The sequence below is a fragment of the Anolis carolinensis genome, chromosome 3, assembly GCF_035594765.1.
Source record: "Anolis carolinensis isolate JA03-04 chromosome 3, rAnoCar3.1.pri, whole genome shotgun sequence".
NCBI lineage: Eukaryota > Metazoa > Chordata > Lepidosauria > Squamata > Dactyloidae > Anolis > Anolis carolinensis.
In genome coordinates, this window is record NC_085843.1 from 220242486 (window position 1) to 220262231 (window position 19746).

Sequence of the window (19746 nt, forward strand, 5' to 3'; positions counted from 1 at the left end):
ATCTCAATCCATGGCTGATACCAGATAAGAAACTCCCCCCTGGGCACACAAAAGACTGGGCAACTTGGAAGGCACTGAACAGACTGTGCTCTGGTACCACAAGATGCAGAGCCAATCTTAAGAAATGGGGCCACAAAGTGGAGTCCACGACATGCAAATATGGAGAAGAGCAAACCACAAACCACTTACTACAATGCAACCTGAGCCCTGCCACATGCATAATTGAAGACCCTCTCACAGCGACACCAGAGGCACTCCAAGTGGCCAGCTTCTGGTCAACGGAAATCTAGTATAATGACAACTTTTTAATTTTGTTTGTGTTTTTAAATATATTATAAATGTATCCTCAATTTGCTTCTGACATGATTGATTGATTGATTGATTAAAATATTGAAACTGACTTTTAAGCATATCTAAACATTGCTTGAGAAAATAAGTCTCAGCAGGAAACACAGGTGTCCAAATGCACTAGACACCAGATTGCCAACTAAGGATCTCATGACACTGATGAGCTCCTATGGATTGATTTGTCAGCCTTTGTGGTGAATCAGGGGGCAGCAGGGCAATCTTGGCGCCCTACACCCTGCCTCACCAGCAACTGATGCTTCCCCATCACATGTGGTGAAGTGTCGTCATGCGGCTTTCCCCATGGTAGCCCCGTTGTTCCTAATGAAACATGGGGAGGTTCCCATGTTGGCAGTGCAAGATTGTAGGATGCTGCCATCCCAGCTGAGCTACAGAGCCCTGCTGAAAGTGAAGCTACATCATGTGATGGGCAACGTGGGGTTCTGTGGCTCGACTGGGGCAGAAGTGTCCTAGGACACTGAAATTTGTTTGTCTGATGTTGTCTTAAGTGAAAGCCAATTTAGTTTAGTGGGGCTTCTTTCCCAGCCTTTTTTTTTTTTTTTTTTTGGATGCAGCCTTCTCTGTAGCCAGAAAATCTGCTACATATTGTTTTACCAAATTATAAAAATGGGCTTTGGCGAAAGAGTGAATTATCTCCCCATACAGATCAACTCACTGAAGTAGCTTGATAAGCAGAAGGAAATAATTGGATCTTTGCCATTAATCTGAGTTGCAGAAATGGTATAATGTGAATTTTTACCAACCTTCCATACAATAAAGGGAACATACACGATGTGATTTCATACACTGCACGTTCCAGTCCAGACTGTAATATCTATGACACCAAAGAGATAAAACACCCATTTATGGGTTTGGCCTCTTTCTTTCCCCCATTTTTATACATTTAACGAATCTCTTCCTTGGTCAGCAATTTCATTCTGTAGGGACTGACATAACCTTTAAAATTAATACCGCTTCAGTGATCAAACCTCTTTTATTCTATGAAAATTACAAAACCTAGTGCCATGGAACTGGCAGGCAAAGAACCTCTTCATCTGTTCTCAAATGATTAATGACAAATCGTACAGCCAAGATCTTCATGAAGGAATACTACAATATGTCAGCACTGTCATTGTATTTTGAACACACTCCAGAGAAAGCTTTACAGGCATACATGAAAGGATCACCTTTTTAATTGACATACACTAGAAAACACATAGCAAAAGGCAAGGGCTGCTCAAAACATAATAAACCTTCCTGGAGCTCTGGTGAAAATGAAATTTCTTTTTCTGGATCAGGGACATATTTAAGGGTAATTCAGTTGTCTGAGAGACTTCTAAAAAACTTTTTAACTGCTATTTGTGTTTAATTCTGTTTTAATTTTTGTATATTTGTATATTTTAAATTCTGTAGTAATGCTTTTATGTCAAGCCGCTTTAAGTCCCCTTTGGGGAGATGAAGCAGGGTATTAATAACAACAACAACAACAACAACAACAACAACAACAACAACAACAATAAAATCAAAGTTAAAGGCTATTTGGGTGGGTTAGGTCAGACTTCATTAGTGAGTTCAGTTATACAAGAATATGACCTTGGGTAGCAATGAGTCCCTATGGTGAGAGAGGACAGGATATAAATAAAGTTTTATTGTTTATTATAATGTTGTTGGAGCTCAGTGATTGTTCAATAGCATATGTTCAAGTTACCTGTGCAAGAGCAAAAAATACTACTTTTTCAATAAAACTGTGTTGAGGGATATGTTGAGCGCTACAAGGGGGAAATTATACAATTAACATGGTGTGTGAGTAGAGGAGTTTCTTCTTTACGGATGGTTTATTTCCATAAATACATGCTTTTTAAAAAATAGGAAGCAAATTATCATAATCCTTCCATATTTCTGAAATATTCAACAGCACACCTGTGTAGTTTTTCAATCCTATTAGCATTTCTAACAAAACATTTCTTATTAGTCCTCATAAATCATATCAATTATGAGTCAGTTGTAAGTCAGATGTTTGTAACTCAGGAACTGCCTGTATATGCCTTCCAGAAAGCAATAAGATAAGTTGGCTATGTCTAATTTGGCTTGAGCATGACTGACTTGGTTTGAGGTAGGAGTCATGGATTTTAATCTTTAAAGAATCGTTTTATCATTTACTTCCAAAAATTCTATACAGTCCTTCAAAAGTTAATTTCACCAAGCCACCTAAAATCGAGGGGAAGGGGATGAAAATTAATATAACACCAGAAACATAAATTATTACTTGGAGCAGCAGCATGAACACATTTCAAATTTGGTGAAGCTTGTAGTAGAGCTACAATGAAAAAAATACCACTAGCTGTCATAAACATTTGAAATGGATTTAAAACAGCATAACGCTGAAAATGAATAATGTGTAGAATAAATGATGCTACAAGTCAACAAAGACCCATTCATTGATCATAGCTAAGCATGGAAGAGCATTCCACTGGATTTTCAGGAATTTTGATTAAAATAAAAGATCATGTTCCTATTATCTTTTATATAACAAGCCATGTACAGTATGTTGGGCTGAGCTGCTTCCACATCCATCTTTTTTTCTCTTTGTTGATCAATAGTTACAAGTCCAATTACTTACTAACCTCACTATTTTAATTAAAAAATTGTCAAATACAGATTTAAATCTTTCAGAGGAGGAAGCTTAAGAACTGAGTAGAGGAGTTATACAATTAATTTGTCAATCTTTCGTATCTACTCACTGTGGTCAGATGTTGCAACAGGTATGAGACATCAATCATATCTGCCAGAATAAGGAGTCTTGTAACAGCAGCCAGAAGTGTACGTGCTACTTGGACAACTGCCTCCCTTTTAGGAACATAACAGGGATCATCTGTGAAAGTTTTTGCTGATATCTTTAAAGCTTCACCTGCAAAAATAATATACAAGGAATGCTGAAGTTCATTTTTCCATGGGTAAATTCATAATTCTATTCCACTGATACAATATTGTACTAGTTGATTTTGATAGTACTGCTATGGATGAAATTTTTAATATTTTCAGTTAATGGCTTACTGTTGAATTTGCTAGTTAACAGCAAGTGAACAACACTGTATCTGAGGAGATTCAAGGCAACATGTGGGCTTTAATTTCTAATGGGTCATTTAAACATGTAACTTTCCTATCATGGCAATTGTGAAATCATCAACATCAATGCAAATCTATAAAGTAACAACATGGAAATAATATAGCTACTCTTTTATAGTAAAGACGTAATATTATTTATTTATTTGCCTTATTTATACCCCGCCTATCTCTCCCCCAAGGGAGACTCAAGGAAGATTACAAATGGCACTTATATAGTACCTTAAAGCATAAAAACCTAAGCTTGAGATAAAATTGGATTAAAATTAATACATACGTAATAGCTTAATTAAAATACATTCCAATGTTAAAACACGTCATCCAAAAACAAAGTCCAAGGCCGGTCCATGATCAAATTGCACAATTTCCTGTTAAAGTTGTTGCACTGGGCTATTTTTCAAAGGCCTACTCCCAACACTATTCCTATGTTATGTAATGACATAACATAGGAATAGTGTTACTTTGGGGATGTGACAAGTCACAATAATTAATTTTATTTGTAATTTTAAAATCTCCTAGTTAGAACCAGAAGGACAGACATGGGGTCCACCAAGGAGGAGGGAAGGGGCTTGCCCAGTTTACCCACATCTCCGACATCCTATAGGAGGACCAATCAAATCGGTACAATTAGCACAGTGGCCTCATCTCACCCCAAAAGGGAGTTGTACTGTCAAGGACAGAACGCCAGTAGATAAGATTCAACACAGTTTATTAAAGATACAGAACCAAAAATGCTCATAAAAAACAAAGAGCTAGGCAAACACTCGCCTTCAATATGAAAAGTCACTCAAAAACGGTTCAAAAGATAAACCGGATTAAACAGGAGTTTAATCCGGGTTAAACCAAAAATGCTTACTTCAGCCTGGGACTTTAAACAAACAAAAGCTGGTAAACAAAGGTTCAATAGAACATAAATACTGGCAGCAGATTCCTCTCTGCTACTCAACAGCTGTGGTTGAGCAACTAAGTTGTTACTCCTCCGTGCAGCGGGCAAACTCCGGGTCCAAACACATCAATCAGGGTTGCAGCGGTCAGCGGGGTCCCAATCCGGTCCGAGGTCGAAGGCCAGGTGCAGGCGTCTTAGGTCCCACGAAATCCTCCGATAACCAAAGAGAGGGTAGTCCAAGGTCGTAGTCAGCCAGCCAGTCAGTCAGTCAGTCAGTCAGCCAGTCCAGCGTCAATTCCGACTGGTAAATAATGTCCGTCAAGAAGACGACGGAGGTCCAAGGTAGTCAGCAAACGAAACACACCCGTCTTCAGGAAATTCCCAACAAGAGCCCAAGCGTTCGTCCAGATTACCTTGCCCAACGCAATTAGCCCTGGGTTCAAGACCCCATTTTATGCCAGTTACAACTCCTCATCGCTATCAGGTGTTACCCTAATTCCAGGTGCCTCATCATCATCATCCTCATCAGAGCTAAAACATCTTTGACTACGCCCCACAACATCCCCAGCTGTGGATCCCGTCCCATCCCTCCAACTCGTCCACGGGTCCGATCCTGCAACCCGCCAGTCACTTCCCATGCTATCATTACCAGGAACACCCAAATCCTCCCTCACACGAGTCCATTCCATGTCATCCTCCTCTGAACTAACCACCTCTTCCTCCATTCTCTCAGTAAAACCCTCAAAGGAGTCTTCGTCAGATGGTTCTGCAAAGATGTCCCGCAGCCGTTTCCTCTCTCGCTCCTCAAGAGAGTCTGACTCTCGAGGAGTCTTACGACCACGTCTCCCAGTATTGGAGCCATAAGGCTCAACCATAACATGTACTCCATGCTAAAATCACTCAAAGTTGTGAAGAAATTAAATGATGCATAAGAATCCACCAAAGAATGTAAATTATCCCAAAGTAAGTCATCAAATACATGAAGAAGGTGAGTGTGAGTGACATTTCAAAGCAATTGCTGGGTTGGGGAAGGAAACCTGGCTTGCAGGGGTGCAGATTCTAACCTAACTTCACTTCATACATACAGCTGCCACCTGGCATCAACCAACTGGCTGGTTTACATGATTCCACCAAAGTATGAAAAATTACATAAACCTTTGGAAAGGAGAAGGAAGCCGGAGCCATAAGAAAAGATGGCATCCTCCAGTAGAATCTGCAAATGGTGCTCCAAGTAAGTCAGAAACACTATTCTTCAAAAGCTAAAATAACAAAAAGTAAAAAAAAAAAACCTACACAACATGTTGCCTCCTTTCAAAACGCAAGATTTATCTAAACTATTTTGGGTGGCCTTTGCAATGAGTTATATAAGTGATTTTAGAAAGGAACATAAGGAATAGCACCATTTATCTGGTAGGAGAGACCTTTGTGCCTTCTGTAACAAAATCGTTGGTTAACTTGTTGAGTTCTTGAATCAGCATTTTTAGGTTGATGCTAATGTGTTACTAGTTGGAACCATTTTCTGTTTTATCACCTCAAGCATCCTAGAATGCTTGCACTCTATCTGGAAGACTGATAGGCTCGCTGCCCATTAGACGATGCAAGGGAGCTTCCTGTGGAAGCTCCTTCTCCAATTTACTTGCTTTACTTACTTAGGCAATCCCGCGTAGGCCAAGGATGATGGTCCTCCCATTCTGGTGTCTTGGGGGGGTGTCCGTAGGTGGCTGAAGAGACCTAGTCTTGATCCGCATGTTCTCCCGTAGTGAGGACATTGGTTTCCAGATGGAAAGTGGTCCCGGTCAGGGTTGGCCTTCCTCTTGGCCCATTTCTCCCTTAAGCCCTCAATTCGTGCCTGTTCGAACTCCACAGCACTGCTGGTCACAGCTGACCTCCAGTTAGTGTGCTCAAGGTCCAAGGCTTCCCAATTCTCAGTGTCTATGCCACAGTTTTTAAGGTTGCCTTTAACCCCATCTTTAAATCTCTTTTCCTGTCCAGCAACTTTATTTATTTATTTATTTATTTATTTCCAACATTTATATTCCGCCCTTCTCACCCGAAGGGACTCAGGGCGGCGTACACAATTGGCAACAATTATGTGCCTACACATAATTAAAACGTAACAATGAAAATCCAATCAAAACAATTAAAACAATATAAAAATATAAAACATATGGTTAAAAATCCGGTCATCCAAAATCCTCGTGCTGTGGTCGTAAATCAGTCCGGGTTGTCTTTATCATTTAAACTTCGAAAGCCTGGGCACATAGCCATGTTTTCAGGGCTTTTCTAAAACTCAAAAGGATTGGGGCTTGTCGTACATCTACTTTCCATCATCCTCCTCCAACTGGAGGGAAAGCGTCACTTGACACTTCCCTCTCAATACAGAAAACCAGCACGGGGCCTCCTGCAATGGCAACACTCCCCATTCACTGCGGTAGAACATGCAGATCAAGATCCACCTAAGAACCCACTCACAGGACCCCACGGTTGGAAGACCATCATCCTTGAACTACGAGGGATCACCTAAGACTGCCTTCAAAATAAAACATTTTTTCCACAGTATGCTGCTCATTGCCACTGTTGCAGGTGCTTCAGAGCAGGTAGTATAGATGATTGAAGGAGCATCTGGTCACCTCATTTCCTTGTTCCTCTCTCTTTCAGTTTCTGAATGGAAACCACCATTAGACTCTGCAAGCAGAAATCATCTTCTATTTCTCTGCCTTGATTATTATGGTGGTTCTCTTTTGTTCCTACATGCAAGCTACCAAACAATTGCATTCAAGTTCCTATTTCTGTTCAAGTTCCTATTTCTGTCACCTCTTATTTTGGCTTAACTGTCCTTAACTACCTGAAGAGTTTCATTTGACACCCACAGAAGTTTCTCTCTTTTTGGCTACAGATAGTGTCCTTTGTATTCCTCTATGGCTTCAGCCCAGACTTTTCCAACTCCTAGTTAATTAGGTTTTATTGAGCAAATCTCTCCTTTTTTGGTACATTATGTTAAAATTCTGTAGGGATGATCTTCAGGTTCTATTTTGACAATGATTGGTCTGGTGATCTTCCTAAACTTTACTCTGATAATTGATGCCAACAGTTCATGATTTGTGCCACAATCTACTCCTGGTCTTGTGTCTCCTCCCTCTTACTGCTGCTGAGCAGTAGGTGTTTGGTGCATTTAATTTTACATCTTCAACAAAGCCTATCTGACAAGGAAGACTACACCAGGGGTACTGTTACTACCAGGTTAATCTCTTGCTTCACAGAAGCATGCAGTCCCACTACACAGAAAGGTATTGCCATGGTGAATATAGCAATTAGTTTAATTGCTATTTTGTGATTTAGGAAAGATACCACTGCCTAACTGAGAAAAAAAGAAAATGTGGCCGGTAAGGAGAACTTATTAATGGGGGGAGAAAGAGAATTATAAATAAAGCTGGGAAATTTTTATTTGCTAGGAAAAGCTGAAGAACACAACTCCTGTGTATTCTAAAAACATCTTCTTGCAGACAGGTTCAAAATGGAACTAAGAAGCATTGGGGGTGTTCTATTAAGTTCATTTTGTGGAAAATTTAATGTCATTTTTTTTAAAAAAAAATGATAGCTAATTTCAATTGGAGGTTTAATTTTTGAAAAAAGTGGGATAAAAATAAAGATAATATTTTCTCATTTGACTTTGAGGGGGTTTTTTTAGTGTAAATTAATCCTGTGTGTGTAGTTTATGCTTAATATTATCATGCTTAAAGATCTTATCAGGGATATTCCTAGGCCCTTAAATTCCGCATCATGCATGCTCCTGACTTGGTAACTCCACAGTATTACCATTATAGATAATCCCCTTTGAGTTCCATTTTGGAAGAAAGGTGGAAGGAAGGAAGGAAGGAAGGAAGGAAGGAAGGAAGGAAGGAAGGAAGGAAGGAAGGAAGGAAGGAAGGAAAGTTGCTGGAATTTAGCTCTTCATGTAATGGGTTGTGGAGCTGTGAGCCTCATGCTGGAGTTCAATTTATTGAATATATACAAGCATACATGCTTAAAACTAATATGGGACATAATTAAAGTGGGGAAAGAAAGAATCAGAGAACACAGGATTGACAGAAGGCATAAAAACAAAGGGAAATTAAAAGGCACAGCATAATCAAAGCATTGAGGCTGCAAAAGATTCTGGGAGGAAAAAGAGATTTAAGACAGTAATAGGATTTGAAGATAATATGGAACTAGAAAGGGAGACGAACTGGGGGAAGAATTATGAGGCATAATTAGCTGATAATACATGGGCTTACACCAAGTAGAATGGAAAACAGGGACATGAAGGAAAATAAGGGATAATTAAGGTGATCTACTTTTTAAAAAAAATACTTGAACATTCCTTTATTTTCATATATAAAGTGTTCCCTGCTACTTCGCGGTTCGCTTTTCGCGGACTTGCTGTTTCGTGGGTTCTCTCAGATGCGGCCCAGGTGAGAGGTGCGGCCTGGCCTGGCCTCCTCAGCTGCCTGCAGGCAGTGCCAGCAGGCCTGGCCTACACCTCAAAAACCACCGGGCCGGAGCCTCTTTCCTGCCCCACCCCAGCTGGATCCTTGAGGGCCCCATTCTGGACAGCATCACCTCACATGGCACTGTCCCTGCTGCTGCCGCTGCCACTGCTTCACGCACACCCCACTGCAGCTGCTGTTGCTCCGCGCGCACCCTGCCGCCGCCACCAACGCAGTGGGGTGCACATACATGGAGCAGCAGCAGTGGCAGGGTGCGTGCAGAGTGTTAGCAGTGGCGGCATCCTGTCTCCAAGTCCATGCACAAAGCCCTCCGCAGCTTGATGGCCACGTTACTGTACATTAAAGGAGGGAGCAAGGCTATACAGTACTGTATTTATTAAAATTAATATATTTTTATTTAATCCCTACTTCACGGATTTTCACTTATTGCGGGTGGTCCTAGAACGGAACACTCACGATAAGTGAGGGAACACTGTAATATACAAAATGGTTACTGTTTATCTTGTTGTTTTTTAATGCATGATATGCCATGAAACTCAAAAGGATATTATTTAACATATGTTATTTTGAATTATCATAGGCCCCATCTACATTGCCATATAATGCAGTTTGAAACGGCATTATATAGTCAGTATGTTGTTGTTTTTTCATTCAGTCGCTTCGAACTCTTCATGACCTCATGGACCAGCCCATGCCAGAGCTCCCTGTCAGCCGTTGTCACCCCCAGCTCTTTCAAGGTCAAGCCAGTCACTTCAAGGATACCAACCATCCATCCATCTTGCGCTTGATCGGCCCCTCTTCCTTTTTCCTTCCATTTTCCCCAGCATCATTCTCTTCTCTAAGCTTTCCTGTTTTCTCATTATGTGGCCAAATTACTTCATCTCTGCCTCTAATATTATTCCCTCCAGTAAGCAGTGAGGCATTATTTCCTGGAGTATGGACTGTCTGGATCTTCTTGCAGTCCAAGGCACTCTCAGAATTTTCCTCCAACACCACAGTTCAAAAGCACCTATCTTCCTTCGCTCAGCCTTCCTTATGGTCCAGTTCTTGCATCCATAGGTTACTACAGGGAATATTATTGCTTTAACTGTGCTGACCTTTTTTGCCTGTATAATGTCTCTACTCTTCACTATTTTATCAAGATTGGTCATTGCTCTCCTCTCAATTGGTCAGTATAGACTCATATAATGTAGATCAATGTAATTAAACTACATTATAGGAGTCTACAGTGATCATATAATGCAGTTTCAAATTGCAAATTGCAGATGGGGCCATAGATGTACGGCTGCATTTTATCACCCTTTAACTTGTACACTGAATGCATAATGCGTAAAACAAGATTAGTCTCAGAAAAAAGAAGACATGAAAATTGGAAGTACATCAAAAAGTAAGATAAGCAGATGACACTACTAGAAGAAAATAGCAAAAACATGGAACAATTACTGAAGAAAGTCCAGGGGAAACTGCAATGGCAAGTTTATACTAGGAAAATGAAATAATGCCAACAGATAATAAAGCAGATGATAAAAGACATTGAATTAGTTCACAATTTTCCATATCTCTGTTCATTCATCAATTGGGATGGAGATGATATTCAAGAAATTAAAACAAGACAAGGATTTGGTAAGTATTTTCATTTTTATGTGTGCTTTGTGAAAACTGTACAGTGCTGGGTTGTTGTATGTCTTTCGGGCTGTGTGACCATGTTCCAGAAGTATTCTCTCCTGACGTTTCGCCCACATCTATGGCAGGCATTCTCAGAGGTTGTGAGGTATGGATAAACTAGGAAAGGAAAAATATATATCTGTGGAGAGTCCAGGGTGTGGCAAGAGTCCTGGACTCTCCACAGATATATATTTTTCCTTTCCTAGTTTATCCATACCTCACAACCTCTGAGGATGCCTGCCATAGATGTGGGTGAAACGTCAGGAGAGAATACTTCTGGAACATGGTCACACAGCCCGAAAGACATACAACAACCCTGTGATCCCAGCCATGAAAGCCTTCGACAACATACTGGACAGTGCTGTCGGGATAAAAATAAACTCAATTGAAATGTGAAGCTGGAAAAAGACTTCAGGGAGTAAACAACTCCCCTACTAAAACAGTTCCACTGGCTGCTGCTAAGTTTCCGGTCCCAATTCAAGGGGCTGGTTATTACCTATAAAGCCTTAAACGGTTCAGGTCCAGCCTATCTTCGTGATTGCATCTTTCACTACGAACCTGCACAAGTGTTAAGATCTTCTGGAGAGGCCCTTCTCTCGCTCCTGCTGCCATCTCAAACACGATTGGTGGGGATGAGGGAACGGGCCTTCTCAGTGGTGGCCCCCTGGCTCTGGAATTCCCTCCCCAAAGAAATTAGATTAATCCCCACATTGTACTCTTTCCAGAAAAACTTGAAAGCCTGGATATTTCAAATGCTTTCAATTAAATCAGCACATCTCTACCTCACTTATAGCGTTGCACTGATTTATTCCTCTCCTTACCAATAGCCTTCATTCCTACTATATACAGATTTTATCCCTCGCCCCAGTTCTGAATATGTCCATGGCACTGATCAGTTGTTGGATTATTGAATTATAATGTTTGATATTTTATATATTTTAATGTATTAATTTTGGAATGTAATTTTATGCTATGTATCATTGTGTTTTTAGGGCTTGATCCCCATGTAAGCCTTCGGGGAGATGGAGTGAGATATAAGAATAACACTATTAAAGTTCTACAGCAGGGGTCCCCAAACTTTTTAAACAGAGGGCCGGTCCACAATCCCTCAGACTGTTGAGGGGCCGAATTATCATTTGAAAAAAAATACAAACAAATTCCTATGCATACTGCACATGTCTTATTTGTAGTGCAACAACAACGACAACGAAAGAATACAATATTTAAAAATGAAAACAATTTTAACCAACATAAACCTATTGGAAAGTGTGGGCCTGCTACTGGCCAATGAGATAGTCAAGTTAATTAGGATTGTTGTTGTTGTTGTTGTTGTTGTGTGCCTTCAAGTCATGTCAGACTTTGGCTGAGCCTAAGTCTAAAATTAATTATTTATTTACTGCATTTATTTACTATATTTATATCCCACGCTTCTCACCCCGAAGGGGACTCAGAGCAGCTGTATGTACATACAATGTATTATATTATTAGCATAACACAATATTAGCATTATATATTACTATATTGAACTATACCACTATACTATTATATAATATGTAATATATAACATATAATTAATATTATATGGTATTACTATTAGTATTATATTGTATAACATAAGCTTATTATCAATATTATATGTATATACAATATATTATATTATTAAAACTGATATAAAAATATTATATTATAAAACTGAGGGCGGGGGCCAGGTAAATGACCTTGGAGGGCCGCATCCGGCCCCCGGGCCTTAGTTTGGGGACCCCTGTTCTACAGTTATAATAGACTACTGAAAAGACAAATAAATGAATCCAACAACAAACTAAGCCTGACCATTCCCAAGAAGCCAAAGTGACTTCGTGGGAATGCACGCGGAGCAGCAGCAAAGTGTCATACTTTGGACATATCATGAGAACCAGGCCCGACCCAACACGGCATGCTGGCCATGCCCCCGTGTTGGGCGCCACCTTCCCAGGGGCGCTATTGAGACCCTGGGAGGCGGGGCCACACCTGGCAGAGGGGGGGCCGTGTGATGCGGAGGCGTGGCCAGGTCTGGCCCCGCCTCCCGCGGGGCGCGCCATGGCGCAGCCAGGCCAGGGCGCACCCTGCGGGAGGCGGGACCGGCCACGCCTCCCACGGCACGCGCCTGCTGCAGCGGGAGTTCTTTCAGGCTGCGGCCTGGAAGAACTCCTGCCACAGCTTGGCTGCGCCAGGGCGTGCCCCGCAGGAGGCGGGGCCACGTCTGGCCCCGCCTCCCACGCCGTGCACCCTGGCCCCGCCTCCCACACCGCCCGCGCCGTGGGAGGCGTGGCCACCTGGCGTGGGAGGCGGGGTTAGGGCACGGGAGGCGGGGCCAGGACGCCTCCTGCGGCGCAGGGGAGGGGGCGCAAAAAAAATTTGCGTACCCCTTTGAATTTCCTCGGGCCGGTCCTGATGAGAACATATGGGTGACTTGGAAAGAAATACTTGATAAGATAGAAAGCAGTAGGAAGAGAGGCAGACCATATAACAGAAGGAAAGATTCAATCAAGGAAGCAATGGAACTGAGTCTTCAAGACCTGAGCCTCAATGATAGGATGATTTGCAGGTTGCATGACTGTTTTCCCATTTCCCATTTTAAAAACACTCTTAGTGAGCGCATAATGCAGTGCAGTTCTGCATAAGACATATGACACAAACAAACTTTCTTGAACTTTCTCCAACCAGCTTTTGCCAGCATAATCAAGGGCCGATACAGGTTGCACAGTAGTCCAACATAGGGAAAGCCACAGGTTACATACCTTTCCACTGTAAGATGATGGGGGACACAATTCAACAACATCTGAAGAGCCACGTTGTCCACTGTTTGTCTATCACATGCTCCCTCCTGTTCTCCATTTGTGGATTGCTATGAATTATGCAAGTTTAGGTTGCTTCACACAATACCACAGAAGTCATAAATCTTACAGTGTGAGTATATGCCACAGGCAACAATTGCTAATCAGGAACTTGCTGCAGTATATAACCTAAACTAATACATGTTTTAAAATGCTGCTGGCTGTTAAATATTTTAGCCAATACAATACATTACTATATGAATCAGATACTAATCTGGGAGAGGGAGTCTGACAGGTGCCTGGTCTGATCCTATGGCAGGAATAAAATTTTATGGCCCTCTGGTTTCTTTCAGTATTACAATTCTGAGAAAGTTAATGTATTTTATCATACTACTTTGGTTACCAAAGCCAAGAGGAAAAAGGAAACTATTCACACTTTCCCCAGTCAACAATTTTATTTATTTATTTGCTGCCGTGTTTCACAAGAATAAAAAGGAAGAAGCATCAGTACATTAAGGCTGTATCTCCCTGGCTGGGGAAGAAGTACTGCAACTGCTGGCTGCAGCTTTGAAGAATTGCTTCAGGAGAGCTAATAGATTTGTTGGGCACAGGAAAAAACATCCCTGAATTCAGAGAAGGGGGGAAATGGGACAAGAGAGACGTGATTAACTTGGCAAAGAGAATTTATTACTGCAGGGCAGACAGAAAAGGGAACTGAAAAAAGATATAAAGGAAAATCGGAACAGAGCTGATTGATTAATTCTGCATGCAAAGTAGCAGAGCTTTGATGATCCAGAAAAGAATGATAAGGGACAAAGTGAAGTTTCAGATTAAAGCAGCACCAAGTCTGTCAGACAGTGTGGGGATTCAATGAAGAGGCCACATACCCAAGTAGCAACTATGACAGTTATGCAGTATAAAAAGAGAAGAACCATTCGACAGAACAAGACCTGTCAGGTTCTCCCCCAACGTCACTTGGCAAGGTCTCCTTTCCATTAGACAGAGTGAAGCAAGAATACCTGGTGCATGTGTTAGGAGAGCAGAGACATTCCCCTATCCTCCCAAGACTCCAGCCCATCCCCATTTCTTGGAAGATATGGCTTTATCCAATTGTATTGCAACTCCTAAACTAACATTTGCATCCTAAAGGGATGGACAGGATCCTTGGAGAAATGCATGCCCTCACTGGAGCCTTGTCCCTCCTGAAAGAAGCTAAAGAAGGACTAGCGATTGGGTAAGGGGAATGGTGAATGCCTCAGTGCAGCAAGGGAAGTTTCCATCCTGCTTTAAAAAGGCCGTGGTGAGATCATTGCTTTTAAAAAAGCCCTCCCTGGGTCCCACTATTCTGAATAAATATTGTTGTCTCCAACATTCAATTTTTGGGCAAAGTTCTGAAGTGTGTGGTGGGTTCCCAGCTCCTGGGTTTCTGGGGGAGATTGATTATCTAGATCCATTTTATTCTGACTTCAGGCCCAACTACAGGACAGAGGCAGCAGAATATATATAAAATAAATTAATAAAAATGTAATCTGTGGTCCTCCAGAGGTTTTGTGACCCAAAGTTCTCAGTGTGAGTCAGCCCAGTCAATGCTGAGGGATACAATTCTGACCGTTCTTTGTCCCTGTGTGAGATTTTTTTCCTTTAATCCAATTCCTGAACACCATCTGTGAAGTGCCCTTGCAATTATCTAAGATGCTACCACACTTTGTCCAAATCCACCACCAATCACCAAAGATAACTACCACAATTGTGCACCTGGTGCTACCACAAACACCATTGTGCTTGACCATCAACCTCATCAGACAGGGTACTTTTCTGCAGCATGTGCTGATTTATTTTTGTGACGGAGCCTGCTGGCTCCCTCCCATGACACTACTTCTGTCATCACAAAAGTAAATTCGAACCGGTTCATGCCACCACTGTGGCAATACAGAAAGCTTCACATGTTGTATTGGATTAACAGGGAGAAGCCAGGAAGCTGACGTGGGATGTAGCAATGGTTAAGTCAGGCAATGTAAGATTCCAATTAACTCTCAGAATACTCTCTCTACCCTGATTACATCCACCGTTGACTAAAACCTGACTGAACCTACAGCTTATCCTGCTCCAATAATGCCCACTCTCCCACAAACTAACAAACGCATCTCACACATTTTCCAATCTCTTTCAAACACAAGCCTATCATCATCCAGCATTGTATGCTTTCAACAGACCACTTGCCTTATTCTTTCTACTGCACATACAATATATTGCAAACTGTTCCTTATTTCATATAAAATCTTCTCAGTAGCATATTTACATAAGTTTATGTTTAATATCTGGGTTTTTCACTGTAAGCAGACAAGCATGCCTAATGTTCCTGTAATCAATTCAGTGAACAAACATAAGAGAATTTGAACCAAATGGCTAGTGAAGAGCATGACCAAGAAGCATTATAATGGACACAAAACCTTGAGCATATTAGAGCTGGATTCTAGGTTTGGGGAGGGGAACAGAGATAGCTGTGATGTTCTGAACTTTTGTTTTAAAAAGTTGTGCTTACATGAGAAATTATGGGAAAGTATAGTTATGTAATACAGAAAATGATCTGTTAAGATGAATGAAAACATGGAATACTGGGGATGTGATGTGATTGGAGGCATAATTGAAGGGATTGGCAATATGACAGTTATTGAGAGATATAAATCAGAGCTAGGAATTAGGCTCAAGAATCAGAGTGAAAAATGAAACAGTGAAGGGAAGGAGGCTGGCTTTTTTGGGGTCAGTGAGGATAGTTAGATTCAGGCAGAATTATGAAGAAACAGGTAAATAGTGAGGTGTCAGTAAAAATTTGGATGAATTGAATAAAAATTGCAGCCGCCTTGAAATTCTGTAACCACAGTTTATGTACACAAAATAATGTCTTATTCTGTGCTAAGCTTCTGTTCAATACATTATTCTTATATTATGTCTCTTAAAGCCCCACAACAGTTCTACTGGAATAGTTGAGTTCAGATACACAGTGTCTGGTGGTGGCAGTAATGGATCAAGGGTAATAGTAACTTTGATAGCACAATGGTGAGACAATTACGGGTCCTCACATTTAGTGCCACAGCGGTGCGACAAAAAGTCTCTGTATATGGTGTCATTCATCCTCCAGATCTTTCATTCAATGGCAAAAACAGCAGAAGACTACTTCAGTATCTACATGCCACTTAGTGCTTTGTCTCTGGACCATTGAGTGGCTCGTGCAACTTATGAAGGAGCAGAGCCAAACCCAACTCGCAAAGAGAAGAGAGCATAGATGCTTTCTTGCACAAGCATTAAAAAGGCACAAAAACTAATGCAACTAGTACTTGAATATCTGAACACTTATTTATGGACACATTGATATAGAGGATAAAAATGCAAAACAAACTGCCTAATATAGTATTAAACATATTGAAGGCTTATCACAAACAACCTTGTCTTCCATTGACATGGGAAAAATCTAGGATTTTATGTACTCCAGTTCTTAGATCAGAAATTGAAATTTGGTGAATGGCATTTCCCAGAATTATGCAAAAAATATCATCTCAAACCATGCTAAACTACAGCCAAGCACATTTCTACTTCTATCCTCTTTTTGGTTGTCCTGTGCCTTCAGGGTTTTTTTCTAACTTGTGGTGACTCTAAAGTGAACCAGTCATGTAGTTTCTTGGTAAGATTTCTTGGAGGGTGGGGCTGTCGATGCCTTCCTCCAAAGTCGAAGGAATATAACTTGCCCAAGGTCCCTCAGAGTATTTTCATGGCCAAGAAGGAATTCAAACTCTGGTCTTCAGAGTTGTAGCCCAATATTCAAATCTCTACACCACACTGACTTTCACCATCTCCTTTGCACTTTTCTATTATCAATCATACATACATCAAGTTGAAACTAAGAACATGAGAAAAATCATGATTTTTTTTTCTACTCCAGCATTCAGTTCCCACCATAATCTACCAGATGTCTATTAGAAAGTTTCTTCCAAATAACTATGCCTAAAATAGTAACCTTCAATCTGTTTCCTCCCTTGCTTGTACTGGTCCTCCTTACCTCACCTTCTCTCCATCTGTTTTTAGCTGCCACTCTGAGAAAGATAAGCTGAAAGTAGCCGGACATGCCTATCTCCTCCCACAAAGCATTATACAAGCTTTGTTCCTTCTGCCAAAGAACTGTAACCCACTCTCAAATGCTCAAGTTGACAGCTCCAAAGTTCCTGAGCAATACCAACAAGAAACTACAAAGCTGGATTGTGGTGAGTTTGTCGGGCTGTATGGCCATGTTCCAGAAGGAGAGAATGCTTCTGGAACATGGCCATACAACCCAAAAAACTCACCGCTACCCAGTGATGCCGGCCATGAAAGCCTTTGACAATACAACTACAAAGCTTACCCGCTGAAAAAATTCCAAGGCAGGCCTTGAAGGAGATACTAAATATGTACATGTACGGTACTTAAAAGTGCTCTGTGACTGTTTACATTTTTCAAACCAGTACAATAAATTGTGGACCATACGCTGAATGTATAGAACATTGCTTTTTAACCTTTCATTTTAAAAGGAAGGTATATCACAAACTATTCCTTTTGATATAAGCTGCCTAAAGCCTATGTAAGAATATAAAGGACCCATTCTAGAAAGCCTGCTTGGACTGTGATTATTTTTACATAGCATCCGACCAGTTGTCAATGTGAAGCTGGCCAATAAGACAATGCAACTCTATTTTTTCTGATGATGCTGTTTTAATGTTATTGTCTTTTGTAATGTTGTATTGAGATATGTTTCAATCTATGTTTGGTTTTAATCTCTGTTGAATCGGGCTTGTTCTCCATGTAAGCCTCCCTGAGTCCCTTCGGGGAGATGAAGGCAGGATATAAAAATAAAGCTATTATCATTTATTATTATTCTTGGCACCATGTTCCCCAGAAGCTATTATAAAATCACATCGAGCTTCTTAAGTGTTCATAGCTATTGGATTTTTCCTGACCTGATCAAGTATGTTTGACTTTCATCTGTAGGACCCAGCTAACTATAAATAATAAACTGTAAAGTTAAATAATTTTTACTGTATAAATAGCAGCTGTAGGGAACCGTAGAAACCTTGAGACCACAAGGGAGGTGGACAGTGAAACTAACAGATGAGGCTCAATGATACAGTCCTGACAAAAAGCACTCTCCAGAGCAGCTAATTGCTTTGCAAGAAAAGTGTCCTTGGGCACAATTCGGGTGATAATGTGTCATGATTTAGAGTGGATAGTTCTGTTAAAAGATAATGAAGTGAGATTAAGGACCTTAGAGTGGTCTATCACCTGACTGGATGTTGCACTGCAGGTCAAATAAGTACACATGTCACCCAATCAACACTTTCTGCAGGATATGCTGTATTTCTATTTCTGTTATAGTACTAACGGCCAAATTTACAATAAAAATAAATCGATACATGCAAATGATGTACTAATATCTGTCCTCTTTTTTACTGCAATATATTTGTGAATTATTTGTTTGTTTGACAATACTCAAGTAGCCACTGTAACTGTCGGAACACAGACTCCTCAAAAAGCCACACACTCAATAAACAGTGTAGACAAAAGGTTTATTGTCACTCAAAAACAGGCTCAGAGACACTTAACTGCAGTGTCTCTGACCAAAACTCAAAATATAAACCCAAACTGGGCTTAAAAGGAAGAACAGAAAATAATCCTATCATATGGAAGAATAATCTGGATTTAATGCCGTCAACAGAACTGGCAACAAACAGCGCTTGAAGCAGCCTCCCTGAGAGGCAGCGCTGTACTCAAAGGAAAACAAAACTAGCCAAGGTTCAAAAGACAAAAGAACAAAAGAAGCAGATTAGCGACGTCCTCAGGATGTTTTTCCAAACCGCTGTTGAGTCAGCCAGGAGCCAGGATCAAAGAAGGGAGAACGCCGCCCGCCCAGATGACAGCCAATCCAAAGGCAGCTCTCTGAAGAGGGAAATCCAAACCGGAGTAGAGACAAGCCAAAGTCAGGAAGGGAGAAAGCTGCAACCACGATTAGCCAATCCAAGTGTCGTTACCGGAGGTTGTCAAACAAAGCTGAAGTCACCAGTCCAAATGTCCAAGGAAGGAGAAAGCTGCAAACACGATAGTCCAGTCCGAATCCAAGAAACCCAGGAACACCAAGCTGTAGAGCCAGGACCCAAAGCCCAACAGGAAAACACAGGCAGGGACAAACCTATGCCAAAACGACACTTTGCCTTCTGCAAAGGATCCCCATTTTAGACCTTACTTTTATCTTACACATCATTATCTGAAGATGAGCTGGTCGCCAACCCATCATCATCCCCCACAGCTGTTCCTGTTGTTACATGTGAACCTCACCCATCATCCCTCCAACTCTTCCATCTTCTGTCAAGACTTAGGTCTCCCCATGCCCCGGGTGTATCAGCTG

The 19746-nt window shown here is 41.1% G+C and overlaps 1 protein-coding gene across 4 annotated transcripts in view; it reads right to left on the minus strand.

Annotated features, from left to right (window-relative positions):
* The window catches only part of ctnna3 (catenin alpha 3), a 1223202-nt gene that overhangs the window by 1151981 nt on the left and 51475 nt on the right, over window positions 1–19746 (minus strand). For all 4 annotated transcript variants that reach the window (XM_062977502.1, XM_062977500.1, XM_062977501.1 and 1 more), the window contains exon 4: window positions 3087–3253. In XM_062977502.1, coding sequence (XP_062833572.1) covers window positions 3087–3253 — 167 coding nt within the window. The remainder of the gene's footprint in view (window positions 1–3086; window positions 3254–19746) is intronic.